General features: G+C 38.6%; 1 protein-coding gene across 29 annotated transcripts in view; it reads right to left on the reverse strand.

Moving 5' to 3' along the window:
* The window catches only part of Zbbx (zinc finger B-box domain containing), a 102193-nt gene that overhangs the window by 6485 nt on the left and 72706 nt on the right, over positions 1–23002 (reverse strand). For 13 of the 29 annotated variants that reach the window (XM_076574248.1, XM_015990182.3, XM_006972658.4 and 10 more), the window contains 3 exons: positions 14191–14344; positions 9480–9596; positions 1673–1930 (listed from right to left, as the gene is read on the reverse strand). In XM_076574248.1, the coding sequence (XP_076430363.1) occupies positions 1673–1930; positions 9480–9596; positions 14191–14344 (529 nt within the window). Of the gene's footprint in view, positions 1–1672; positions 1931–7528; positions 9123–9479; positions 9597–14190; positions 14345–23002 lie in introns of those variants that run through there. The other 16 variants (XM_076574253.1, XM_076574250.1, XM_042279163.2 and 13 more) reach the window with 4 other exon arrangements.

Consider the following 23002-nt stretch of genomic DNA (forward strand, 5'->3'; position numbering starts at 1 on the left):
TATTGTGCGAGATATCGGGCATCTGTTTTTATGAAGTTACAGTATTACCTCCTTCTTTTTAACCTGTCTACACCTCTCTGTGGATGTGTTTTCCTCAGGTTTCAAACATTCCCTTTTGGAAGGAGAAGGGAATCTCAAAACTAAGGAGAAAGCTACAAGACTCAAGAAGATCAGTATCTCCCAAGACTCATGAGGTCTCTCCAAACGTTATAGCAGCAGTAAAGAATTTTGGTGGTGAGGTCTGGCTGAGAGCAGAAGACCCCTGGGTGCAGCTGCCTGCAAGCTGGGCAGTGAATTACAGTGACAGACCTTGGGTAAATATTCACTCATGCCAGGCTGGGCTTTTCCAATTGCAACTACTGAAGTCACCCGTACTCCTGAAACCCCAATGAACCTCAATGCTGAACCTCCTTGTTTCAGCAACAGGACATGGATAGTATCACTCCTAAAGGCTGTCACTTGCTTCTCTCTCTAGGGTGAATACAAATACACTCCCCAGTCAGAGTGATGCAACATCCCTATAAATACGTAATCTTACTTGTGTACTTACGATACAAACATATTTGAAATGATACTCACTGTAGTTAACTGTGGTTGTTTTAAGAATAGTAAGATTTTGTGATTGTATGGGCTTTTCTTTTCTTTTCTTTTTGGCTTACATTTTATTCTTACTGCCTGAATTGTTCAAAATTGAGTGAGATGATTCTTAGAAAAGTAACAAAGTTTTGTAAACTTAGTAAGTGAGAAAGAAGGTTACTAACAGCAAGGGGCAGGATGGCAGGGTTGTGACAAGTGTGGAATACACACACACACACAAAAAGAAAACCCAGATAATTTTCTGGCGTTTGTACCTACAGTTGGTTTCCAACTGTGAAAGCTGTAAGAGGATTGCCTCCCTGATGTTTTGTTACTGCTAGACACTTGCGATGTTAAAGAATAGGGTGGCATTTGTCACACTGTCTGCAGTTATTGAGGTTGGAAATAGAATGAACAAGTAGAATCCCTTCCCAAACTGCTGTTACCTACTCATCTGGGTACTGCCTGGGCACTTGTTAGATGCGCAGACTCACTACATCAGTATGTATCTGAAGAAGACCCCGGAGTGGGGGTGTGCATATATTTAAGGTTGGGAAGGACTGCTTTAAGAATCCTAACAGCTCAATTTTCCCACAAGAATGCTGGACAGAGGGTTTCACAAAAATTAAGATATTAACCCTTCATTGTACTTGAAGGAAAGATAAAAAAGGTTTCGTTTCTTAAACTAGTTTTTCATTATATTTTGTGTGTGTTAGTACACATATATACATACCACTGCATATACAAGGAAGTCAGAGAGAAACTTGGGGAATTCTACCATGTGTGTCCCTGGGGTCAAATTCTAGTTGTCAGTCTTACTCAGATGGCTATATACATGGAGATATAATGCTTGCCCAAATTTGAAAGTTCCTATGTCAAATGTTTTTTTGTGTATTACATGGGTTGAGGATGACCAGCTTTTCTGTGGGATCAGAAACCACATATTTTATAAGTATTTTTATGTGGTATTGGGGATATCAAAGGAAATAGACACATGGGAAGGAAATGCCTTTTCCATTTGCCTGTTGTAGAGCAACATGTAAAGACTGAAGCAGAGAACAGAGTTACTATTTTATAAGTCAAATCTATTATTCACCTGCAAGGTTTCTCAGCACATTTAATTCTTTCTCCAAACTGTCTAAGGCTTGTTGATCTTCAGTGTTATCTAGGAAAGGCTCATTCTGGTCAGTGACATCTATGTATTCAATTTCTGAAATTTCAGATGCAGCTCTGGATAGGGATTGAGTGGCCACACTCCTGGGTCGGGGAGAAGAGGACACCCAGCAGCTGGAGCCTTTTCGAGCAGAGTTGGAAACAGGGAAGTTTGCTGTAGAAGGTCTCTGTGACTTCTGGCCTACAAGAAGAAAAGAAAGGCACCAACTTGCTTTAGAATCCTGAGTGTGTATTTGTTTGTTCAGTTTAATAGGTTCATACATGTTGATGGAGACTGAACTCCTCATCATCAGGAACACCATCCAACTCATTTGAGAGAAACTCTCTCATTGACTTAGATTTACCGATTAGGGTCCAGTGTTTGGTCAGTGAACCCCAGTGTTGTTCTTATAGCCAACATCCCAGCTCCCAGTCCTGGGGAAACTAACACACAAACTATCATGCCTGACATTTTTACATGGGTTCTAGGGTCAAACTCATGTCCTGGTGCTTAGTAGGCAAGCACTTTACTGACTGAAACATCTACTGTGCCCTACCCCCCAAAGTGTGCTAACAATACAAATTACTCTCCTGGACACAAAGTATCCAATAGTATTGTAGCCTTTTGACTGTTACTTATTTGAGCAATTGCAAATTAATCCCAAATTACATTCACAGTGACATAAAGAACTCCTCCGAGTCCTTTTTCAGCACTCAAGAAAAGAGAACCTAATTTTAATAGCAACCAAGGTAAAATATCCATCTGACAAGCCAGCTGCAGAGCAGTGTAGCGCACATTCTCCACTCTAGGCCATCTAACTGCCAGATGCCCTTACGTGTTCCTTAAATTCTAGAAAAATGTCACACCGTGCCTTGTAAAGGGAAAATATAGGATAAACATGGTTTCTCCTAGAGAACTAATGACATATCAGGATTTTATAAATTTATTTTTAAATATAAAGACAAATAGGCTACTGTTAAGGGCTAGGCAACTCCAGGACTTTCCCTGAGGTCCTGATGTATGGAGAATGAACTTAGTTCCTTGTCTAAAACCAGGCACATGCTTAGTAATGCCAGAAATGGCCTGGGGTCAGGGGCCCTGGAGGAGCTGCGGTTTTGGATCCTGAGAACACAACTCTTCCCATTGTATGATAGTATTTTGCATACTTTGTCCCAATTTTGCTTTTCAGGAAAACTGTATATAAGGTGCTGTCCTTCTTCATAAACTTGCTCATCTTCATCGTCACATCCCTGTTCCTCTCACTTAGCATCCTGTCACTGAAGAACAACCTGCTGGTCCAGGACAGGCTAGTATGTAAAAACACTGATTTAAAAAGAAAGAGAGTTCCTGTGTAAGTTTTGTAAATCCGAATCCATTCTAGGGCACTACTGTCCCATCAGTGCAGTACTCCCAGAAGGACAGACCCAGTCAGACTACTACTGTCCTCCCCCCCCCCCAGGTCAATCAGAGTTTTTTTCTTAATCCATTTTAGAGGTAGCTCAGTTGGTTTCCTTAACATCCAACATTGTGCCACAGAAAGACAGGGGACGCTTTAAATTCATAGAGTATAAGTAATTCCTAATTTTCTCATTTTCACAAAAGAGTCTTTAGCAAAAGCCATGGGAGTTTTCAAGGAGTCCTCAAAGGTTCGCAGGACAGGTGTGTTGCTTTCATGTACCGTTTAATTTACAGAAGTGTTTTTAAATCAAACATAAATAATTTAAAATGTAAGTTTGTAACCTCTCAAAACAAATGAGCTTTGCATAAAAGTTTTGAGATGTGCAGCTGACACTGGCATAGAAATCCTAACTGGCTAAACAGATCCCAGGGGCATATAACTATAGAGAATCAAAGGAAAATTTAGAAGTTAAAAGAGTGACTATGGAAGTCACCCAGCACACAATAATCAGATTGTCTTCCCTGTTCTTCCCCCTTTCCTCCATATTGAGTATAGTGAATATACTCATAAGCCTCTGGATGCAACATTAAATAGTTAATCAAAACTCACTAAGGTAACACACAAAGGGTACTGATGTTAATGAACATTGCAGAAACCAATTTTAAAAATAATTTTGCTAAATGAAATTATGAATAAATTAAGTCTCTGGCCCTTTTGTGACTGTGTGCAAAAAAAAAAGTTCTAAAAAGGTAATCAACAGGCATATGCCTATATATTGATTCTTCTTTAAATGCCCTCAAAAATTATTTTGATGACCAGATTGAAAAGTGGTCTCTACTTTATAGAATGTGGAATGATTCGATCTGACATTCACAGCCGAGAAGGAGCAAGCTGCCCCCAACCCCCATCCCAGCATTGTGCCGTGCTGTGACAGAAGGACAGCTACAGCAGTAATTTTTTACAGAAACCAAATGTACTGGATCCTTGGGAAATAATGTTCTCTTTTCTGTGTCATGATGCCTCATCAAATGCAAAATGTAAAGGAATTTATATTGCTTATTGAAATATAACAAAAGGAAGGAGTTATTAGTACAGCCTGGATTTCTGACAACAGCAACAGCAACAAAAAGGGAAGCGACAAAACTATCAAATAGCATGGATGACCTTCAGAAAACTCAGGAGAGGATGGCACTTGCTGGTGCTTTCAGCAGCATCTGGTTACCACTGAATTTGAAGTTAATTGATCCCAATTGAAAGAAAATGTACCCAGGGGATAGATCAGATATGCTTAGCACAGAGCAAAAGGACAGACCACCTGCCCTGCTGGAATATGCTCCACTAGAGTTTGAAGTCACCAAAACACAGGAGTTTTGTTTATTTGTTATTTCTTCAGGTACACATATCATTCACTTTAGAATTTAATTCACGGACATATTAATATCATTGCTAAGGTTCAGATTCAACATAATGTGAACGATGCCACTGATAAAAATGCCAGTTGAAGCTATGGTCCCCTACTAAAAATAAATAACATACACATACACATACACACACACACACACACACACACACACACACACACACACACACAGAGGGAGAGAGAGAGAGAGAGAGAAGAGAGAGAGTTGGAGCAGCTGGTGCCATCACTGGCAATGTAGTATCAGAAATGATTAATATTGATTGATTCCAGTCAGATTCTAGATATAACAAGTTCTCTTTGGTGATAACATATATACCCTATGCTTATTATTGAAACTAGGCTAAATATTAAAAAGACAAAACACAATGGTATTAATGAACACAAAACAATTAGTGAGGTTAGGACACAATCAATCACCAAGTAATGTTTAATGTAATTATTACTGCTGTTCTATATATAGCATAGCATTTAACGAAACAATTATAGCATGTGTTTATGGGTAGCATTTTTATTTCTGTGCAAGTGTACATGGGCTAAGGGTTAATATAGAATTCCTCTGCAATCATTCATATTTTTAAGACAGTATTTCTCACAGTGATTCAGCTTAGACTGCCTACCCAAGCAAGCTCCAGGGATCACCTTGTTTCTACTTCTCTAGTATCTGGATTATGGACATGCTCCATTGTCCCTGACTTTCATATGTGCTCTAGGATTAAACGCATGTCTCCTTGCAAGTATAGAAAGCAATTTATCAACTGAACCATTCTCCAGACATCTTGGGTAGCATCTTAATAACAATATTTTTATCAAAGGACCCAATACTTTAATCAAGATCTAAGTTTTCAAAATTGTAATACTTGTTACACTGCATACTTCTAAGAATTACTTATTAAAAATAGGAATGTGTTTTCTAAGATTTCTAGGAACATAAAAAGAGCTTTAATTGAATGACATAGTTTCGTGGGGAAATACCTAGGTTGCTAAGAAACGTATTATCTAACCTCACTGAATTAGAAATCAGCTTGTGATCTGACACATGATAATCCACATCTCACCTTCAAAATATAGAATTAGACAGTATAATGTCTTAAATTCCATCCAACTCTGAGAACCCATGAATTAATACCTAATTCAATTCAATGATAAAAAACATTTATTAACTCTTAAATCTGCCAAATCCTCTATCAAAACCAAGACATTCTAAAACAAATCAGATATTGTCCCTGTTGTCAATTTTCACCAAAGTACCAGAACCCATTTCCATAACCGAGGATGCACCAAAGAGTAAACAGGCTACTACTTGCTTTCTGCCCAAGGTAGGGCACATGAGAAATATAAGATGTGTTATACAATGGCTTTTAGGAGAAGAGAGAAAGTGGGTGAAGGACTTGGGGACCAGCATTATGTAGGGTGGCCTCAAAGACCTCACTGAGGAGGTAGCATCTGATCTGAGATTGAAAGCAACCCCAAGAAGATCTAAGGATGGAGTGGGAGTTTGCAAAGCAACCGATATGAAAGGGAGAAGCACATCCCTAGGCTAAAAATAATCGTATGATCTGCCTCAGAACAGAGAGGAACCAGTGAGAGAACAGGTTGGGAGGAGATGCAGTGAGGACAGATGGGGAAGCTCTTCAGGTAACAGTTATTCATCAGAAAGAAGAGTTTTTGCACGTCTGTTACCTTCCCCAGGTAGCTGTCATATGCTTTTAGCAACTAAATGTCAAGATCTTTGCTATTGTTAAAATATGAGCCCCATAAGTTATAAAATATATGAATAATTTTCTGACTGAAAATATGAATAATCTACTCACTGATTATAAACAGTAGAACTTGTTAGAATATTATTTATATCAGGAGAGTTTTGCAAAGAGTAAAAGAGAAATTGGAGTACAGGCCAAAATTAGACACTGTACTGGCTGCTTTTGTGTGTCAACTTGACGTAAGCTAGAGTAATCAAAGAGGAAGGAGCCTTAGTTGAGGAAATTCCTCAGTGAGATCCAGCTGTGGGTGATTTACTCAATTGTGATGTGGAAGGACCCACATTGTGGGTGGCGCCATCTGTGGGTTGATGCTTTGGAGTTCTATAGGAAAGCAGGTAGAGCAAGTCTGGGGAAGCAAGCCAGGAAGCAGCAATCTTCCATGACCTCTGCCTCAGCTCCTGCCTCCAGGATCCTGCCCTGCTTGTGTTCTTGTCCTGACTTCCTTCAGTGATGAACAGCAATAAGGAAGTGCAAACCAAATAATCCCTTTCCTCTCCAACTTGCTTTTTGGTCATGGTGTTTGGTGGAAGCAACAGAAACTCTAACCAAGACAGACACCTTCTGAGCACTCAACAGGAGAAATGAAGTTTAAGTGGTTAAATTGGGGCTGCAATTGTGGAGGAGAAGCAGCGTTTGCAAAAGACTAGGTTGTAGCTAGTACAAGTAAATTGACTTCTAGATGTCCTGCTGATGATGTCCTACAGTGCTGCATACAGACAGAGGAAGATCTGAGGAAGGTTGAATGAGGAGGAGACTTGCCTCTAAACATATATGTGTTCTATACATTTCACAGTCACAGATTTTAAAGACCATTCAGGAATTAACATTCCTACATACACTGTCATTACTTCAGAGTATAAAATCTCTGAGCTTGCTTCACTGCCAAGAGCATTTAATTTTATTTCAGGCCACTACCTCTGTCCAGAACCAATTTCCCAATTCCCTATCTGGTCACTGTTATTACCATTTAAAGACTCAACTAAAATGTTATATAATCTCTAATATCTGACATATCTATTTTATCATTTCTACTTCCAAAAAATAGCATGTGCCTGCACACACACACACACACACACACACACACACACACACACACACACATCTCTATTAAAGCTGATATACTATAATTTAATTTGTATATTCTTATATCTAGCAGTTTTCTCAAAATAAGACTTTGAAGAATCTACAGTAACAGAGAATGATTGGCAAATGCAGATCATGAGGTATCTTAATTGATTCTGTATCATTCAGCATCTTTAATGATGTGATCAGCAAATTTACATTATAACGTGTTTTCTCTTTGACGTTGACACTGACATCTGAGAACCTCTGGATGGACTCTAAGCTCCTGGGTCACATTTCATTTTTAGCTCCAGTTGGCAATGGCTGGCCTGGGACAGGTGCTCCATCAAAGGCTTGTTATAGTAAACTGCTCACTGATGGATCTGCCCCACATAGATACTTAAAAGCATTTGGCTATTTGCTTAGGAAGATTTGTCTTTGTAACAGATTTCTCAAAGCATGTGCTTAAATTTATTTTCAACAATGCACAGTAACTTAAAACACAGTTCCTTCTCCTTGCCCAGGAGGCAGGAAGCAGAATACTTGAGGCTGCTTTTGAATTTGATGTGACAATAGGTATCTAATTATAGAGCTCCAAAAATTGTATCACAAATTGATGGCTTGATACTAAAAATTTTATATCTGACATCAAATCAACATAAATTCATATAGAAAAGATCTAAACTAGCTGAAGAGTTTAGGCCAAAAAAAATATAAATTTTATGTATATGAGCAAATCATATGTAGTTAAACTTTTGGCTTGAAGAGAATTTTTTAAAGCAGAGCAAATTGCCCTCCTTGTCAAGCATTTCTCCTAAGGTGCAGTCTTTCCTGAGGATGCTCATGCATCCTTTTATCCCCAGACCCTCATGTCATGTTAACATGCTATGCACAACTGTGTTGAACTGATTTAATTTTTTCTTTTAGCTATATAGTGCAACATCATAAGAAATGCAGAAAAAATGCAGATATATAATGAAGCATCATATTCTATGTATGATGGAATAAGAGTAATATGCTGTACATACTGGTGGTAAATGCAGTGGAAAATAGCTATAATAGACAGCCAATATATATGTATAACTGTGTACACTGTATAAGACACTAAATAAATAAATGCAATCATAACCTTTAAAAATAAAAGATCCCAGTGTAAAAATATAGAACATTAGATTTAAGTCCAAATGACATTGATTCTGGTTATAAGATGCAACCTCAATATAGTTCAATAATTTTACAAATGGGTACAGATAATCATAATAAGGTCTGTAGGTCTCCACGAGGTCCCTCCTTCAGAGACTAGAGAATTCTGTGGAAGAGGAGGCAGAAAGACTGTAGGAGTCAGAAGGGATGCAGGATACCAGGAGAACGTTCCCCACTGAATCAACCAAGCAGGGCACATAAGAGCTCACAAAGACTGAAGTGGCAAGCACATGGCCTGCAAGGGTCTTCACAAAGTCCTCTGCTTATATGTTATGGCCATTAGCTTGATGTTTTGTGGGACTCCTAACTGTGGGAGCAGATGAGTCTTTGACTCCTTTGCCTGCTCTTAGGACTCCTTTCTTCCTGTTTCGTTGCTTTGTCCAGCCAGCTTTGGTATGAGGGTTTTGCCTTGTCTTATTTGTATTTTGCTTTGTCTGTTTGATTGGAGGCCTATCCTCTTCTGAAGGGAAACAGAGGGAAGTGAAGGGTGAGCTGGGGTAGGCGGGATCTTGTAGGAGTACAGGGAAGAGACACTGTGGTCAGAATGCACTGTATGAGAGAAGAATGTATTTTCAGTTAAAAGAATGAATCAAGTAAAGCACATGAAATATAGCATAAAAACAGCAATAACGTAAAGAACTTGTATGCATATTCTTTGAGGACTGCTCAAAACATATCATATTCTGAGCTATAATTTTAATATAATTCATTAATATGTTGCTATGGAAAATAGTTCACAATGTAATTTATCTTTGAGAGAAATAATGAGTTCATTTGATGGCTTGATTTTCTGCCTTTAGGTTTTGGAGTAGTGTATATCTACAAAAAATTTCAGATGACTAATAATTTTGTAAGAATCAAACAACTAAACAAAGGAAGCCAGCAACACAATACTGCTGACTGTACCTGTCTTCTGCTCTTGCATATTTGGAAGTGGATTTTCAGCGCTCTGCTGATCATACAAGGCAACTGCACTACCAGCATGCCCACTTAAGCTGCTGTCTGGGATCCACACTTTGTCTTCTGAAACAGAAAAACGATAATATAAAGTATAAAATAAGGTAAGTTCCACAACCTTCAATGTTCAGGGAACATAGTGGAAGAGGACATGGGTAGAACGTTAAAGCCAGAAGACCGGGAAGGGGCTGTAAAATGTGCTTCTTCCTGTGATGCAGCCATTGCAGTCATGAGCTGACAGGAGCGGCATCAGGTTGCAGTTGCCAAGCTGCCCACACCAAGTTGCCTGCATTAGGGCTCCACCAGACCTCACAGGTCCACAGTGAAGCATAGATAAAGGAGGGGCTCAGGCACTCCTATAGCTTCCTGGGAATCTATTGCTAGATGCTGGGACAGTGCGAGTCATCCTTCAGTTGTGTGATCCCACAAAGCGTCAATGGGATAGGCTCAACCAACAGTCACAGAAATAGTTCTGTTAAAATCAGTGGGTCATAAAATGAAAATAGATGAACTTGAAAATGAAACTTGTGGAGACGAAGGGTGTCCTTGTTAGTTTTTTGTCAACTTGACACAATCTACAGTCATTTAGGAAAAGGTACTCTTAATTGAGAAAATACCTCCATAAGATCCATAAGATCGGTCAAACTTTTTTTTTTTTTTTGGAATGATTGATGTGGACAGGCCCAACTCACTGTTGGGTGGTGCGAAACCTCTGCTGCTGGTCCTGGGTTATATAAGAAAGCAGGCCAAGCAAGCCATGAGGAACAAGCCAATAAGCAACATTCCTTCATGGCTTCTGCTTTAGTTCTTGCCTCCAGGTTCCTGCCTTGAGATGAAGTATGATATGGAAGTGGGAAATGAAATAAATATTTTCCTTCCTAAGTTGTTTTTTGCTGTGGATGATTGATTGATAAATAAAGTGCTGACTGGCCAGTAGCCAGGCAAGAAGTATAGGTGGGATAAGGAGAGAGGATAATTCTGGGAAGTTGAAGGCTGAGGCAGAGAAAGACACTGCCAGTCACTGCCATGAGAAACATGATGTAAGATACTGGTAAGTCATGAGCCATGTGGCAAGGTATAGTTTTATAGAAATGGGTTAATTTAAGATAGAAGAACTAAATAACCAGAATCCTGCCACGGCCATACAGTTTATAAGTAATATAAGTCTCTGTGTGTTTGCTTGAGTCCAAGCGACTGTGGGACTGGCAGGTGAGAGAGATTTATCCTGACCGTGGGCCAGGCAGGACCAGGAGATTACCCCAGCTACAGCTTTTAGCCATGATGTTTCATCATTCTAAGACAAGGAGGATCAATAGGGTAGAAAAACGATAAAATAGAATATGATAGAGTAATTAGAATACATATATGATATTGTTAAAGATTAAATTTAATTTTTATCTTAATATATGTAAAAATCATGTAAATCTATTGTTCGTATTTTTACTTCTATGTTCCCAAATAATATTAATCTGAATTAAGAAATATTTATAGCAAATATTATGAAATTCAGTCTCAATTATAAAATAAAGCCTATTAAGCACCAATGTCATAAAGAAAAAGTACTATGAATGTCAAAAGTATACACAGATGTTTACAGAAATAAAAAATTACTTTTAAAGTATATTACAATATGCATTAAGTTATAATAATTTATAATAAAAGACATTGTGTGTGTGTGTGTTGTACTGGAGTAGATCCCAGGGCTTTGCATGTGCTTTGGAATGACATGCCAACCCCCAAACAAATATATTTAAACATATGAAGAGTAAATAACATAGATGATGTCAAGACATTATTATAAACAGAACAAAACTTAAGAAATAGAAAATCTAACATAATGTAAAAATACTGAGCCAGGAAAAAAAATTCTCCCTACAATGAAAAGTCCTGGCCCTGATGAGTTTTGTACATCATTTAATGAAAATTATTAGCCTATGTAGATTGGATAGTCAGCAAAGTACTTGTCATTCAAGGATGAGGAGTGAGTGTGTATCCCTAGCACTTCTGTAAAATCCCAGGTGTATCACAGGTCCCTTAAACCATCACTCAGAGATAGAGACAGGTTCCCTGAGGTCAGAAGCCACCTAGTCTAGTGAATCAGCAAACTCCAAAATCAATGATATACTTGGTCTAAAACAAAAACATGGATAATAAAGAAAACACTTAATATTGACCTAGGTTCTCACATGCAAACAGATACTTGTACACAGCTATAATACATGCATCTGTGTACACACACAAATATACACACACAAATAAATAGATAGATGGATGGATAGATATAGATAGATAGATATATGAAAATAGAAAGTTAAAAATATATAAACAATACCAATATCTCTCAAACCTTTTCCCAAAACTTGGGAAATACTAGTTAACTCATTCTATGATACCTAGTGCTGTACAGTAATTTCTTCTTTTTGTTTTTCTGAGACAGGGTTTCTCTGTGTAGTTTTCGTGCTTGTCCTGGATCTCGCTCTGTAGACCAGGCTGGCTTTGAACTCACAGAAATCTGCCTGGCTCTGCCTCCTCAGTGCTGGGATTAAAGGCGTGTGCCACCACTACCTGGCCCAGTAATTTCTTCTTAATTGAAATATTCCTTCCAGGAAGGATCAGGGAAGTGCACAACAATTAGGAAGTTAAAAACAAACAAACAAACAAACAAAACAAAACAAAAAACTTGCCATGTCTGGGAAAGCTGAAATTTACAAGACTCCTAAGGGCTCCTCCTCAAGGTTATAGAAGCAGTAGGCTATAGTTAATTGTTTTTACTCTTTACTCTTTGAGGGGGGCCTGCCACCCAGCTCCCAAATAAATGCACTGAGGTGTATTCTTTCTTATCAATGCCTGGCCTTAGCTTGGCTTATTTCTAGCCAGCTTTTCTTAAATTATCCCCTCTACCTTTTGCTTCTGGGCTTTTATCTTTCTCTATTATATATACCTTTTTTCTTACTCCATAACTTGCTGTGTAGCTGTGTAGCTGGGTGGCTGGCCCCTGATATCTTCCTCCCCTTTCCCTTTTCTCCCAAATCTTCTCTTCCCAGATTTCTCCTCCTATTTATTCTCTTGTCTGCCAGCCCTGCTTATCCTTTCTCCTGCTTATCTATTGACTATTCAGCATTTTATTAGACCAATCAGGTATTTTAAACAGGCAAAGTAACACAGCTTCACAGAGTTAAACAAATGCAACATTGTAGTGGGTAGCCATTCCAGCTTGGATCTGGAATTTGGAACCAGATCCAAGCTGGAATGGCTACCCACTACACAACATAAAAGAATGCAGCACATCTTTGCATCATTAAATTAATATTCCACAGCATAAACCAATGTAACACATCTTAAATTAATATGCCACAATGGTAGACTGCTTCCAGAGAACAATGACAGGTCAAGAAGCCAAGCAGGCCGGGCGGTGGTGACACATGCCTTTATTCCCAGCACTCGGGAGGCAGAGCCAGGTGGATCTTTATTAGTTCGAGGCCCGCCTGGTCTCCAAAGCAAGTTCCAGGAAAGCTACACAGAGAAACCCTGTCTCAAAAAGAAGAAGAAGAAGGAGAAGGAGAAGAAGAAGAAGAAGAAGAAGAAGAAGAAGAAGAAGAAGAAGAAGAAGAAGAAGAAGAAGAAGAAGAAGAAGAAGCAGCCAAGCAGGTATTTCCAGACTGTTGATCTGCCTAAATCATAGTAGAGTTCCTGGGATTCAGCTTTTGTGGGTAATCACTCATGTTTGGGTGGGCTATTCAGTGGTAGCCCACATACAATGTCCATACAAAGGCATATTTAAAGCCCTAAAAAGAAAGGACTGATTTCCTTTATAAACACAGTATTTTAACAGTGATTTTCCAACTACGTCCCCTAGAGTTTTAAAAGTTTGGCACATGCATAAAAGAGAAGATAAACATATAGTGACTCACATATTCTAGTATTTTTTACACTTTATTTTTAAAAACATACATTCTTGCACATGATAAAACTTGAGACACTGTTCTGACTGAGATATGCTGGTCCATTTATATGAATGAGTTCATCAGAATAAGAAAAATAAAACAAGGAGAAAGAAGAATGGTATTAGCTAGGGGTTAATGAGAGGATAATGAATTATGTTTAATGAGAATAGAATTTTGATCTAACAATATAACGTGCATTCTAGAGACAAATGGCACCAATGTTATATATTATTATGAAAGTAAATAGTACCACTGAGTTGTACACTACACAGTCAAAAGGTAAATTAGTTATTTGTGTTTTAGAACAATAAAAGACAATACAAAAATTTCAGAAAGAAACTGAAATTAGAGATAAGTCTTAGAAATTCAGGAGATCTTGCTATTTTTATGATTTGTTTTCCAGACAAAATTTAAAGTACCATCATACAATGCTTAACTGATGAAGTGATTCAGAGACTTACTATTTGTGCATTAAAATGAACAATGATTTAAATTCTTAACATGATCTTCCTTCAGTGTTATTATCTTTTTTTAACTTCCTGATATTTTCAAATATGGCAGCTCACACAACTTTAATACTTTCAGATAACCAAAGGGAAAGTTTTAGTCACTGAACAGAATTTCCCAGTATTTTAAAAATAGTGGCAGTTTTTACAATTGAGTTAGGATTTGACTAGAGTGGCCCAAAAGTCATCTGATTCCCGATGGTAATTTACCTGTGAATGTTATGCTGGAACATGAATGGCTGCATCCTATGCTTGGTGAAGGGTGGGAGTCGAATCTTTCATTTGTATCAGGAGCGAAGAACTTCTCAAGCCCTTGATATCGCTCATTTATAGGTTTTTTCCTGAGGGCTATTTCTTGTAGCAGCTAGAGAACAACATTTAACAGACTGTTTATTTTCTAGCTCAATATAACAAAGTCATGCATTCATTCACTGAGCAACTTACTATGACCTTGACACCAGCTCTGCTGTGATAACTTTTACACTATAATAGAGAAACAAACTAGTACAGTGTTTAGATCCAATTGGATCCATGAAATGTAAAGCGGTAATTATAAGCTGAAAGTTGTCATTAATCCAAGAAGGTTGAAAGTTTACAAAATAAAACATTTTTTCTGTCGTTATTCTTTTATTTTCTTCCCTTAGTACAATGGTTTTCTGCCTTCCTAATGTTGTGACCCTTTAATACAGTTCCTCTTGCTCTGGTGACTCCCAACCATAAAATGAAACTTTGTTGGTGCTTCATAACTGTAAATTTGCTACTACTATGAATCATAAAGTAAGTATCTGATATGCTATCCTGTGAAAAGATCATTTGACACCACAGGGGTCTCAACATACAGGTTGAGAACCACTGCCTTAGGGCACTTCCACATAAACTATGCTGGAATAAGGAAACTCTTACATAGTCCTCTGAACTAGTGTCTCTGTTTATAAAAATAGTTTTGAAGATGAAGTAAAATTCCAATGATAATAAATCTGACATAATGTTGAACAAGTTACTAATATACACATCCTAAAACATGCAAAACTGAGGCAAGAGGAAAAGAAAGTAACGTGATGATGATGTAGCTATTGTGGGAGCCCGTTCTGGGGTTCCTCGTGGCTTTACCCAGCAGGTCCAAATAGAGGATGATCAGGACCACGGGCCTGAGTGCAGGTGTCTGAGATGGCCTGCACTTGGCTGTGCTGGGGGAGGAGGTCTTTTGCTCCACCCCTTGGCGTCTCTATAAAAACCCTGGACCAGAGACAGTCCGGGCCCGTTGGAATAGGTTCCAGGCCCTCTCGAGGCTATCCTTTATTTTCTATCTGTTTATCTCCACAAGATTCTCCGCTATAAATCCTTCTATCTAATATTTCCTGCTGCTCGCACTCAAGAAAACTCTGGGAAGCTGTGGGGGTGGTGGGTAAATGCCCCACAGAATGGCGCCGTGAACAGGGACTAAAGAAAAAAAGGGACTAAAGAAAGGGGAAAAAAGGGACTAAAGAAAGGGGAAAAAAGGGACTAAAGAAAGGGGAAAAAAGGGACTAAAGAAAGGGGAAAAAAGGGACTAAAGAAAAAAGGGACAAAAAAAGGGGGGACTAAAGACAAATGAACAGGGACTTAAGACAAAGTAATAGGGACTAAAGATCAAGGAAAATAGTTTTATTACAGAGTTTTTGGTGAAAGTGCTGAGTCAGCCCTGCCAGTGGAAAGGCATGCCGGTGTTATGGAATATATATATATTTTTATATATATTTTTTGGGAAGGCAGGCGTTTTATCCTCGAGAGAAAAGGAAAGCGGACTGGAAGGATGTCCGATGCTGCAGCGAAATTCTCTTCTGTCAAAATTTTCTATCTTCTATCCCTTTCTCAATTTCTATCTGTGATAAGTATAAGATATAGGGTAGTAATATAGTTTAGGAAAAACTTAGAAGTATAAGATTGTGTAGGAAAAAATAAGTAAGGCAACTAGACAGAAAAACTCAATTTTCTAACTTTGGGGGCTTTGAAAGCAAACTGGGGAAAAAAATCTTTCTTTGGGCTTTTCGGGTAGTAAAAAAGCTCTTCTTTGAGCTTATGGGGAAGAAAAAGTTTCCTATGGAAGCTTTTGACCTGGGGACAGCTGAAATGCTAAGTCCAAGCGGCAGGAGAAAGTGATTTCTCCCTGAGGCAAAAATGGGGGTGTAAGAAATCAAAGTTTAAAGTTGGGAAGTTTTGGGAAAAGTTGTCTTTCTCCTGGGGGGAAAGAAATCTTTCTCTTAAATTCTAAAGCTTTTCTTGAAAAATTTGAGGGGAAAAAAATCTCTCTAAAAAGCCTTAATCTTTCTCTCTTAAACTTAAAAACTAAATTTGTCCTTCTGAGAGAGGACAAAAATTAGAATCACCTGAAGATGTTAGTATGGGGACCACCTGTGATTAGCTCTAAGGGAAAACAACAAACTTAAGACAGCAAAACCTAAGTTCTTTCAAGCTTTAACAATCCTCCCTGCAATGCAGGAGGCAGGGACAAGTTTCTAAAAACGTCTTCTAAGCTCTCCAAGCTAGTAAAAGACAGTGGGTCAGAGTACCCTGAGGAAAACGCTTGGGAAAGTGTGGGTAAAGAGCTACAGAGAGCCCAAAAAGGGCAGGAAACTTTACCTGAGAAAAGCAAAAAAGCCAAGCTTTTCAGTTACAGCTGAGCTGAGGCAGCAAGGTTTTGAGTTAGCCTTTCAGAATGAAAAGGTGCTCCTAATCATCCTAATGAATGCAAAGATCCCCTGAAGCAATGCAAACTGTTAGCATTGTATCCTCGCTTCTGAGCAAAAACCCAGAGGTGACTGGCCAGTGTCTCTGAGTTGGAGTGCATTTCGGGGATACTAGGGTTCCTGCGTTGTAAACTTCCTGGAGCACAGAGCTGAGGCAGGAAGGTGCAGGACCCAGGGGAAGATTGCTAATGAACAAACAAAGCTAAAGCCGGTGGGAACGGCACAGTTGTCCACTTTCCTACAAGTCCCGGGTTGATAGAGGTCCACAACTACAAAAAGTTTGAGAAAAGCTTTCCTATTAGAGAAAGGACCTTTCTGGGAAAACAGTAAAGCTGCACTGTGTCTGAAGCAGTCATGCTGCCGAGTCAGAACGCTGTCTGGGGAAAGAGCCCAGCCAGGGCAGAACAGAACTATCCAGGAGTAAAGCTTTCTTTTCTGTCAGAGAAAGCATCTCTTTGAGAAAGCTTTGTTTCAACTGACTCCCTGAGATGGAGTGTAGCCCTGAGGGGTGATTGCCTCTGGCATAAGCTCTGTCCTTGAGTGCCCAGACAAGCAAACACAACCCACTGGGGGACTGGGCCAGGTGAAGGCCTGATGAGGCAAAACACCTGTCCTAATGGGAGTTTAGAAATGGCAAAAACCTCCCTTGTTAAATTTTTCAGTCTGTATGCAAACCACACAGACCCCGAAAACAGAAACGGACTAAAGCCCCTACCTTCAGTAGCAGGAAAAGCCGCCACTGTAGTGTTGGAAACTGTTTCTGGGGTAGAGGGGATAAACTGAGACCAAACTGGATACTGTCTAGGAGAAAGACTCTGAAGAGAGAGGGGACAGATTCCTCCCCAGAAAATGCATGACCTGACAAAGCTGCTAGAGTTTGAGGCAGATTCAGGGGGAGAAAAAAAAGCCCCTACCTCCAAAGGCAGCTAGCAGAGGTACAGAGCTGCAGACAGATACCTGAAGCTCTGCATCTGGGGGGTAAGGAATAAACAAAATGAGAATAAGATCAGTAGGAGAAAATCTCTCTGAAAGAGCTATGGAAAAGCTGTTGTAAATGATCTTGTTTTTCACTGACTGGCTAAGGCAAACACAAGCCCCGAGTAAAGTTTGCTATCAGAAATGCCTGCCTCAATGCGCGCTAACGAGGCAGGTGGGGTTCTGATTCGGGGGCCAGTGTCTGATGAAGGAGAAACACCTGTTAAAGCCAGCTGAGGAGAATAGAAACCTCCCAATGTGCCATAGCTGAAAATGTCAAGTGCATGTTCAAATCTCCCATTGCAAAAGCAAAAAACTTTGTTCAAACCTCCCGGGCAAGAATTTGTAAGCAAGTCTGGTAAAAGAGAACCAGTTGACTCTCAAACACGATAAAAAATATGGGAAATGATATATGGGACTGATATTATTATGGACTGATATAAGGGAAATGCATTCTGGGAAATGTAGTTTTTCCGCTAAAGATGGCGACATTGCCCTGAAACACTTTTGTCAGCTCAAAAATACGTTCATGGTAAACTTAAAATACAGCCTTTAAAAAGAATAAGGAGGAAAATCATCTAAGAGTAAGTGTCAGTCCCAATGAAAAATTGAAAGGATACGGAACTAGGAGCTTCACGGTTTGAGGCTCCATTGGTAAAATGCCTTATTTACCCTAATAGCTGTGAAAAGTTTTTACGGCAGTTGGATGACAAAAAGCTACCTATAAGAGCAAACAAGTCACTTTAAAATCCTTAAAATACCACCTAATAGCTGTGCAGTTTTTGGCGAAGAGCTTTACAGCAGCTAAATATGGTAATTTCACCCTCAGTGTGAAGTAAAGTTTTTCAGTAGAACAAACCAAAAGTACTGCTGTGATAGAAACGTTCATCTGAATTGAAGTACTTAGGGGAGCTATTATGAATTTGGGTGAAGGGACAGCCTCTAGTTAAAAACTGTGTACCGCTGACAGTGCATCTCTGCCAGTCCGGAACGGCTGAGAGAACTGGCAACTTTGGGGTGTGGCTTCGTCCCGAGAATGTTACAATCCCCTAGCAACAAGTATCACAACTCTATAATGACAACACTCACTAAATCCCAGTGCTTTATAACAAAGCTAACTATAAATTGTAAACTTTAGAAATGATGTACGTACTTCCTGTCTAGTTAAGAGAATCTTTCTGATAGAGATGGTGATAATAATTAAGAGTAAGAAGTAGAAAGACAAATATAAGATGTGAGTTTATAAAAATTCTGTCTTGTTAGATCTGTGTTAAGAAATCTTTAGGTGTTTGCTAAGTTAGATATATGCTAATGGTAGCCTATATAAGTGTGTAAAATAGATCTATAGAGTTCCTTTAAGAATATAAGCTTGTAAGAAGTATCTAAGGTAGTCTTAAGACATGTAGTAATAAGCTTGTAAGATGCTAGTTTGAAATGTAAGTTTAAATAAGAAATAAGATGGAATGAATATAAGTATATAAGAATTAATAAGAAATATATTTGCTAAAGTAGTTCTATAAAGTATAAATAAGTAGATGTTAATATGTTGTATGTGAGTTTGTAAAAACGTGTAAATGTTGAATATGAGTCTAAATGCTTTGCAAGGCAAAAAATGTTATATGTGAGTTTGTGAAAAAGTGTAAATGTTAAGTGTGAGTCTATTAATGTATATGGTGAAAACACCTGAGACACAGGAGATAGTGTCCTAGTAGACTGCAAAGTAGGCAGTCTGAATGGTTTCAAAAGCTCCAGAAGCTGCTAAGAAGCTAAGAATGGCGGACGCCAGAACCAGCACAAGGCATCTGCAGCTGAGATCTATGGAATATCAACGCAGCACAGAAAAACCTGAGCTAACAGCAAAAACGGTGTGGTTTAAAATATTACTATAACTAAAAAGTTCTGTCTGTGAGAACAAAAGTTGCAGAGACGCTTGTTTGAACAAAAATTAACTGCAAAAAGTTTTGGTTGTAAAACGTCTCTTCATATTTGAAAGTGAAAGCCTGATACCAGAATTTTTCTTGTTTGAACTTTTTGAACTTAAAATGAGATAAAATTACAAAAACATTTTGGCTATGGATTTCTTCAAATTTGGAAGGCTAGTACCAATATTTATCATTCGAATTTTGGTACTTAAATGAAATGAACAATAGAGATTTCATTGCAATGGGACAATTTTGAGCTTGCTTATAGTAATGACCTAGGAACGGTTTTCTGGAATTGGGTTAAAAATGGAACTGTTTAAATGAAGAAATTTATTTCTACCTAGAATCAAGATGCAATTTTGTGTATGCATATATGCTTTATTAACTGGTGATTCATGAATTGTTTTGTGGAACTGTTTATGTAAAAATGGAATTACTTATAGAACTGGTTTTGTGTTACAAATGGAACCGTTTAAACAGAAAAGTTTGGGTTTTCTAACTAGGCTTGAGAGTCGGCTTAAAAAATTATAAAGAAAAGGAGGAGCTATGAGATTGAATTATGTTCGCAGAAACCTATTGATATTAATGCACCCTGGCTTTGTGGAATTGAGGAAATGTTTAAGTTTGAGAATACATCGAAGTTTTTCCTATGTTCTGTTAACAAGAAAATTCAAATGACTGAGTTAAAGTTGTAAGACAGAGAAAATTGTTAACTATATATAGCACCATATATGCTAATTCTAATGGTTCTGTTAAGAGTTTGCTTTGAGTTGTAAGATTGAGAGAATTGTGACTATGTATAGCAATATTTATGTTAACCTGTTAATGGTAAAGTTGAAGCTAAGGGATTCTTTAAGTTTGTAGTCGCCTTAAGAGTTTTGGTTTAGAAAGGGCTTGAGGCAGCTAAGACTGCTGTGGTCACCTTGGACCTAATTCAAAAGAGAAATGCCATCTATATCATCCTCTACTCCCATACTGGGAGGTGTAACAGCTATGGAGATTGCTGTAAGCCATTAATAGTTATTTTTTTATATATTAAGAAGGGGGGACCTGTGGGAGCCCGTTCTGGGGTTCCTCGTGGCTTTACCCAGCAGGTCCAAATAGAGGATGATCAGGACCACGGGCCTGAGTGCAGGTGTCTGAGATGGCCTGCACTTGGCTGTGCTGGGGGAGGAGGTCTTTTGCTCCACCCCTTGGCGTCTCTATAAAAACCCTGGACCAGAGACAGTCCGGGCCCGTTGGAATAGGTTCCAGGCCCTCTCGAGGCTATCCTTTATTTTCTATCTGTTTATCTCCACAAGATTCTCCGCTATAAATCCTTCTATCTAATATTTCCTGCTGCTCGCACTCAAGAAAACTCTGGGAAGCTGTGGGGGTGGTGGGTAAACGCCCCACAAGCTATAATCTAGCAAATCTAGACTTTGTGTCCTTTGGATTCCATGCCTAGACTTACTCTAACACCTGGGTAACTCATTGTTTATCACCTTGTTTTAAAACAGTTCATGTCTGTGAATATAATACAAAAACAAAACATGAGCTAGACATGCTGGCTTATACTTGTATTCCCAGCACCTAGAAAGGAATGGACCAAAAAGATTGCTATGAGTTCAAGAGCAGTCTGGGTTATATGGTATCTTAGTTAGATTTTCTATTGCTGCAGCAAAATACCATGACCAAAAACAACTTGGGGAGGAAACGGTTTATTCAGCTTACACTTCTAAGTCAAGGTTCACCATCAAAGAAGTCAGGGCAGGAACTCAAGCAGGGCAGAAACCCGGAGCAGGAACTGATGCAGAAGCCATGAAGGGTGCTGCTTACTGGCTTGCTCCTCATAGCTTGCTCAGCCTGCCCTCTTATAGGACCTCCAGCCTAGGCATAGCCCCACTCACAATGGTTAGGCCCTCCACCATCAATCACTAATTAAGAAACATCCTACAGCGAGGTCTTACGGAGATATTTTCTCAATTGAGGTTCTCTCCTTTCAGATAACTCTAGCTTGTGTCAAGTTGACATAAGACTAGCTAGCACACCTAGCCAGATCATTTAAAAAAATATGAACCCCAAGAGAAAACAAGTAATTCATAAGTAAGACTTCTAGATAGATTTAAGATGCATGAGAGTGATTAACAGTATTTAACAATTCCTGGTTCAATGTTAATTAATACTTAAAAATGCTTTGTTCCAAAAGGATAACTACCACACAGTGATTCTTATAGCTCCAAAAATAATTTACAGATCACATTTCAATCTCCTAAAATAAATCTGGCAACCAGTAATATATTTCATTGAAAAATCCTAGTCTACTCTCTAGGACATTGTTTGTGGCTCTCCCATATATTGGTCATCGATAATGATGTTCATACATGAATTATGCTACCATCAATCTAAAAACTTTTTAAATTCTGAGTTTAGAGTTCAGAAATTTATAATGGTGATATTTTGTTTTATGATTTTTTTCTCAAATTCACAGTTTACTTCTGATAGTTTCAGAAGTAGAACCAAGGACCTCCAACTAGTCCATTTTCATCCCAGCACAGCCCCCCAAACTTACTAAATAATTCAATAAGAAATTCTTTATGAAGACTGAAGTCCAAAATGAATAACCTTACTTTCAATTTGGCTATCAGGAAAAATCACAGCCAAACTTGCCCCCACTTCCTGAACTTAAATTATATTCTTGAACAGAGTAGACTTCTATATGATTGCTGGTAAGGGAATTGTTTCCACTTTGCCAAAGGAGAACTTAAAATCAGTTTGGGTATTTGCATTAGGGATGAAGAGAGAGTGAATTCAGCTTTCTCAATGTCTGAAAGCAAGAATTCATTCTTCAACTGTGAAGTGCCAACTCTTCTGATGTCCACCCTCAAACACTCTCATTATTGAACAAACTCCTAGAGGTAACTTCCTGTCACTCAAATCCTTTGTACCAATAATCCAACTCACCCCAGAGAATAGCCTAGTCAGACCCTGAATGAAGGTGCTCACCCAATGTCCTGGCCTCTCAGGTTGAGGCTATGACTAGCAGAAGACACTTTCTGTGAAGCAAATTACACTGTTTTATTCCATAGTGAATAAAACTGAAGTGCATTATATGTTGTTTACCTTACTGACAAACTCCTAGGGAAAAGGTTATTTCTTTTGCCTTGGAAATATGAGATCAAAAATACAAGGCTCCACAAATGAGTACTTTATTGTTTATGACATTGGCTTATACTATGCCCTAGAAGATTGTGGATAGTTTCTGCCTACTTGAAAATAGATAAGGGATGATTAGTCTATGTGACCAAATCAAAATAGTTGGGGTAGCAGATTCTTTGAAATAACCAGATGGCTAACACTAAAAAAACTCTGAGATCCTCTGTATATCTGTTGAGCAAAATTTTACAAAATATGCTGAGC

Source organism: Peromyscus maniculatus, chromosome 6, assembly GCF_049852395.1.
Source record: "Peromyscus maniculatus bairdii isolate BWxNUB_F1_BW_parent chromosome 6, HU_Pman_BW_mat_3.1, whole genome shotgun sequence".
Taxonomy (NCBI): domain Eukaryota; kingdom Metazoa; phylum Chordata; class Mammalia; order Rodentia; family Cricetidae; genus Peromyscus; species Peromyscus maniculatus.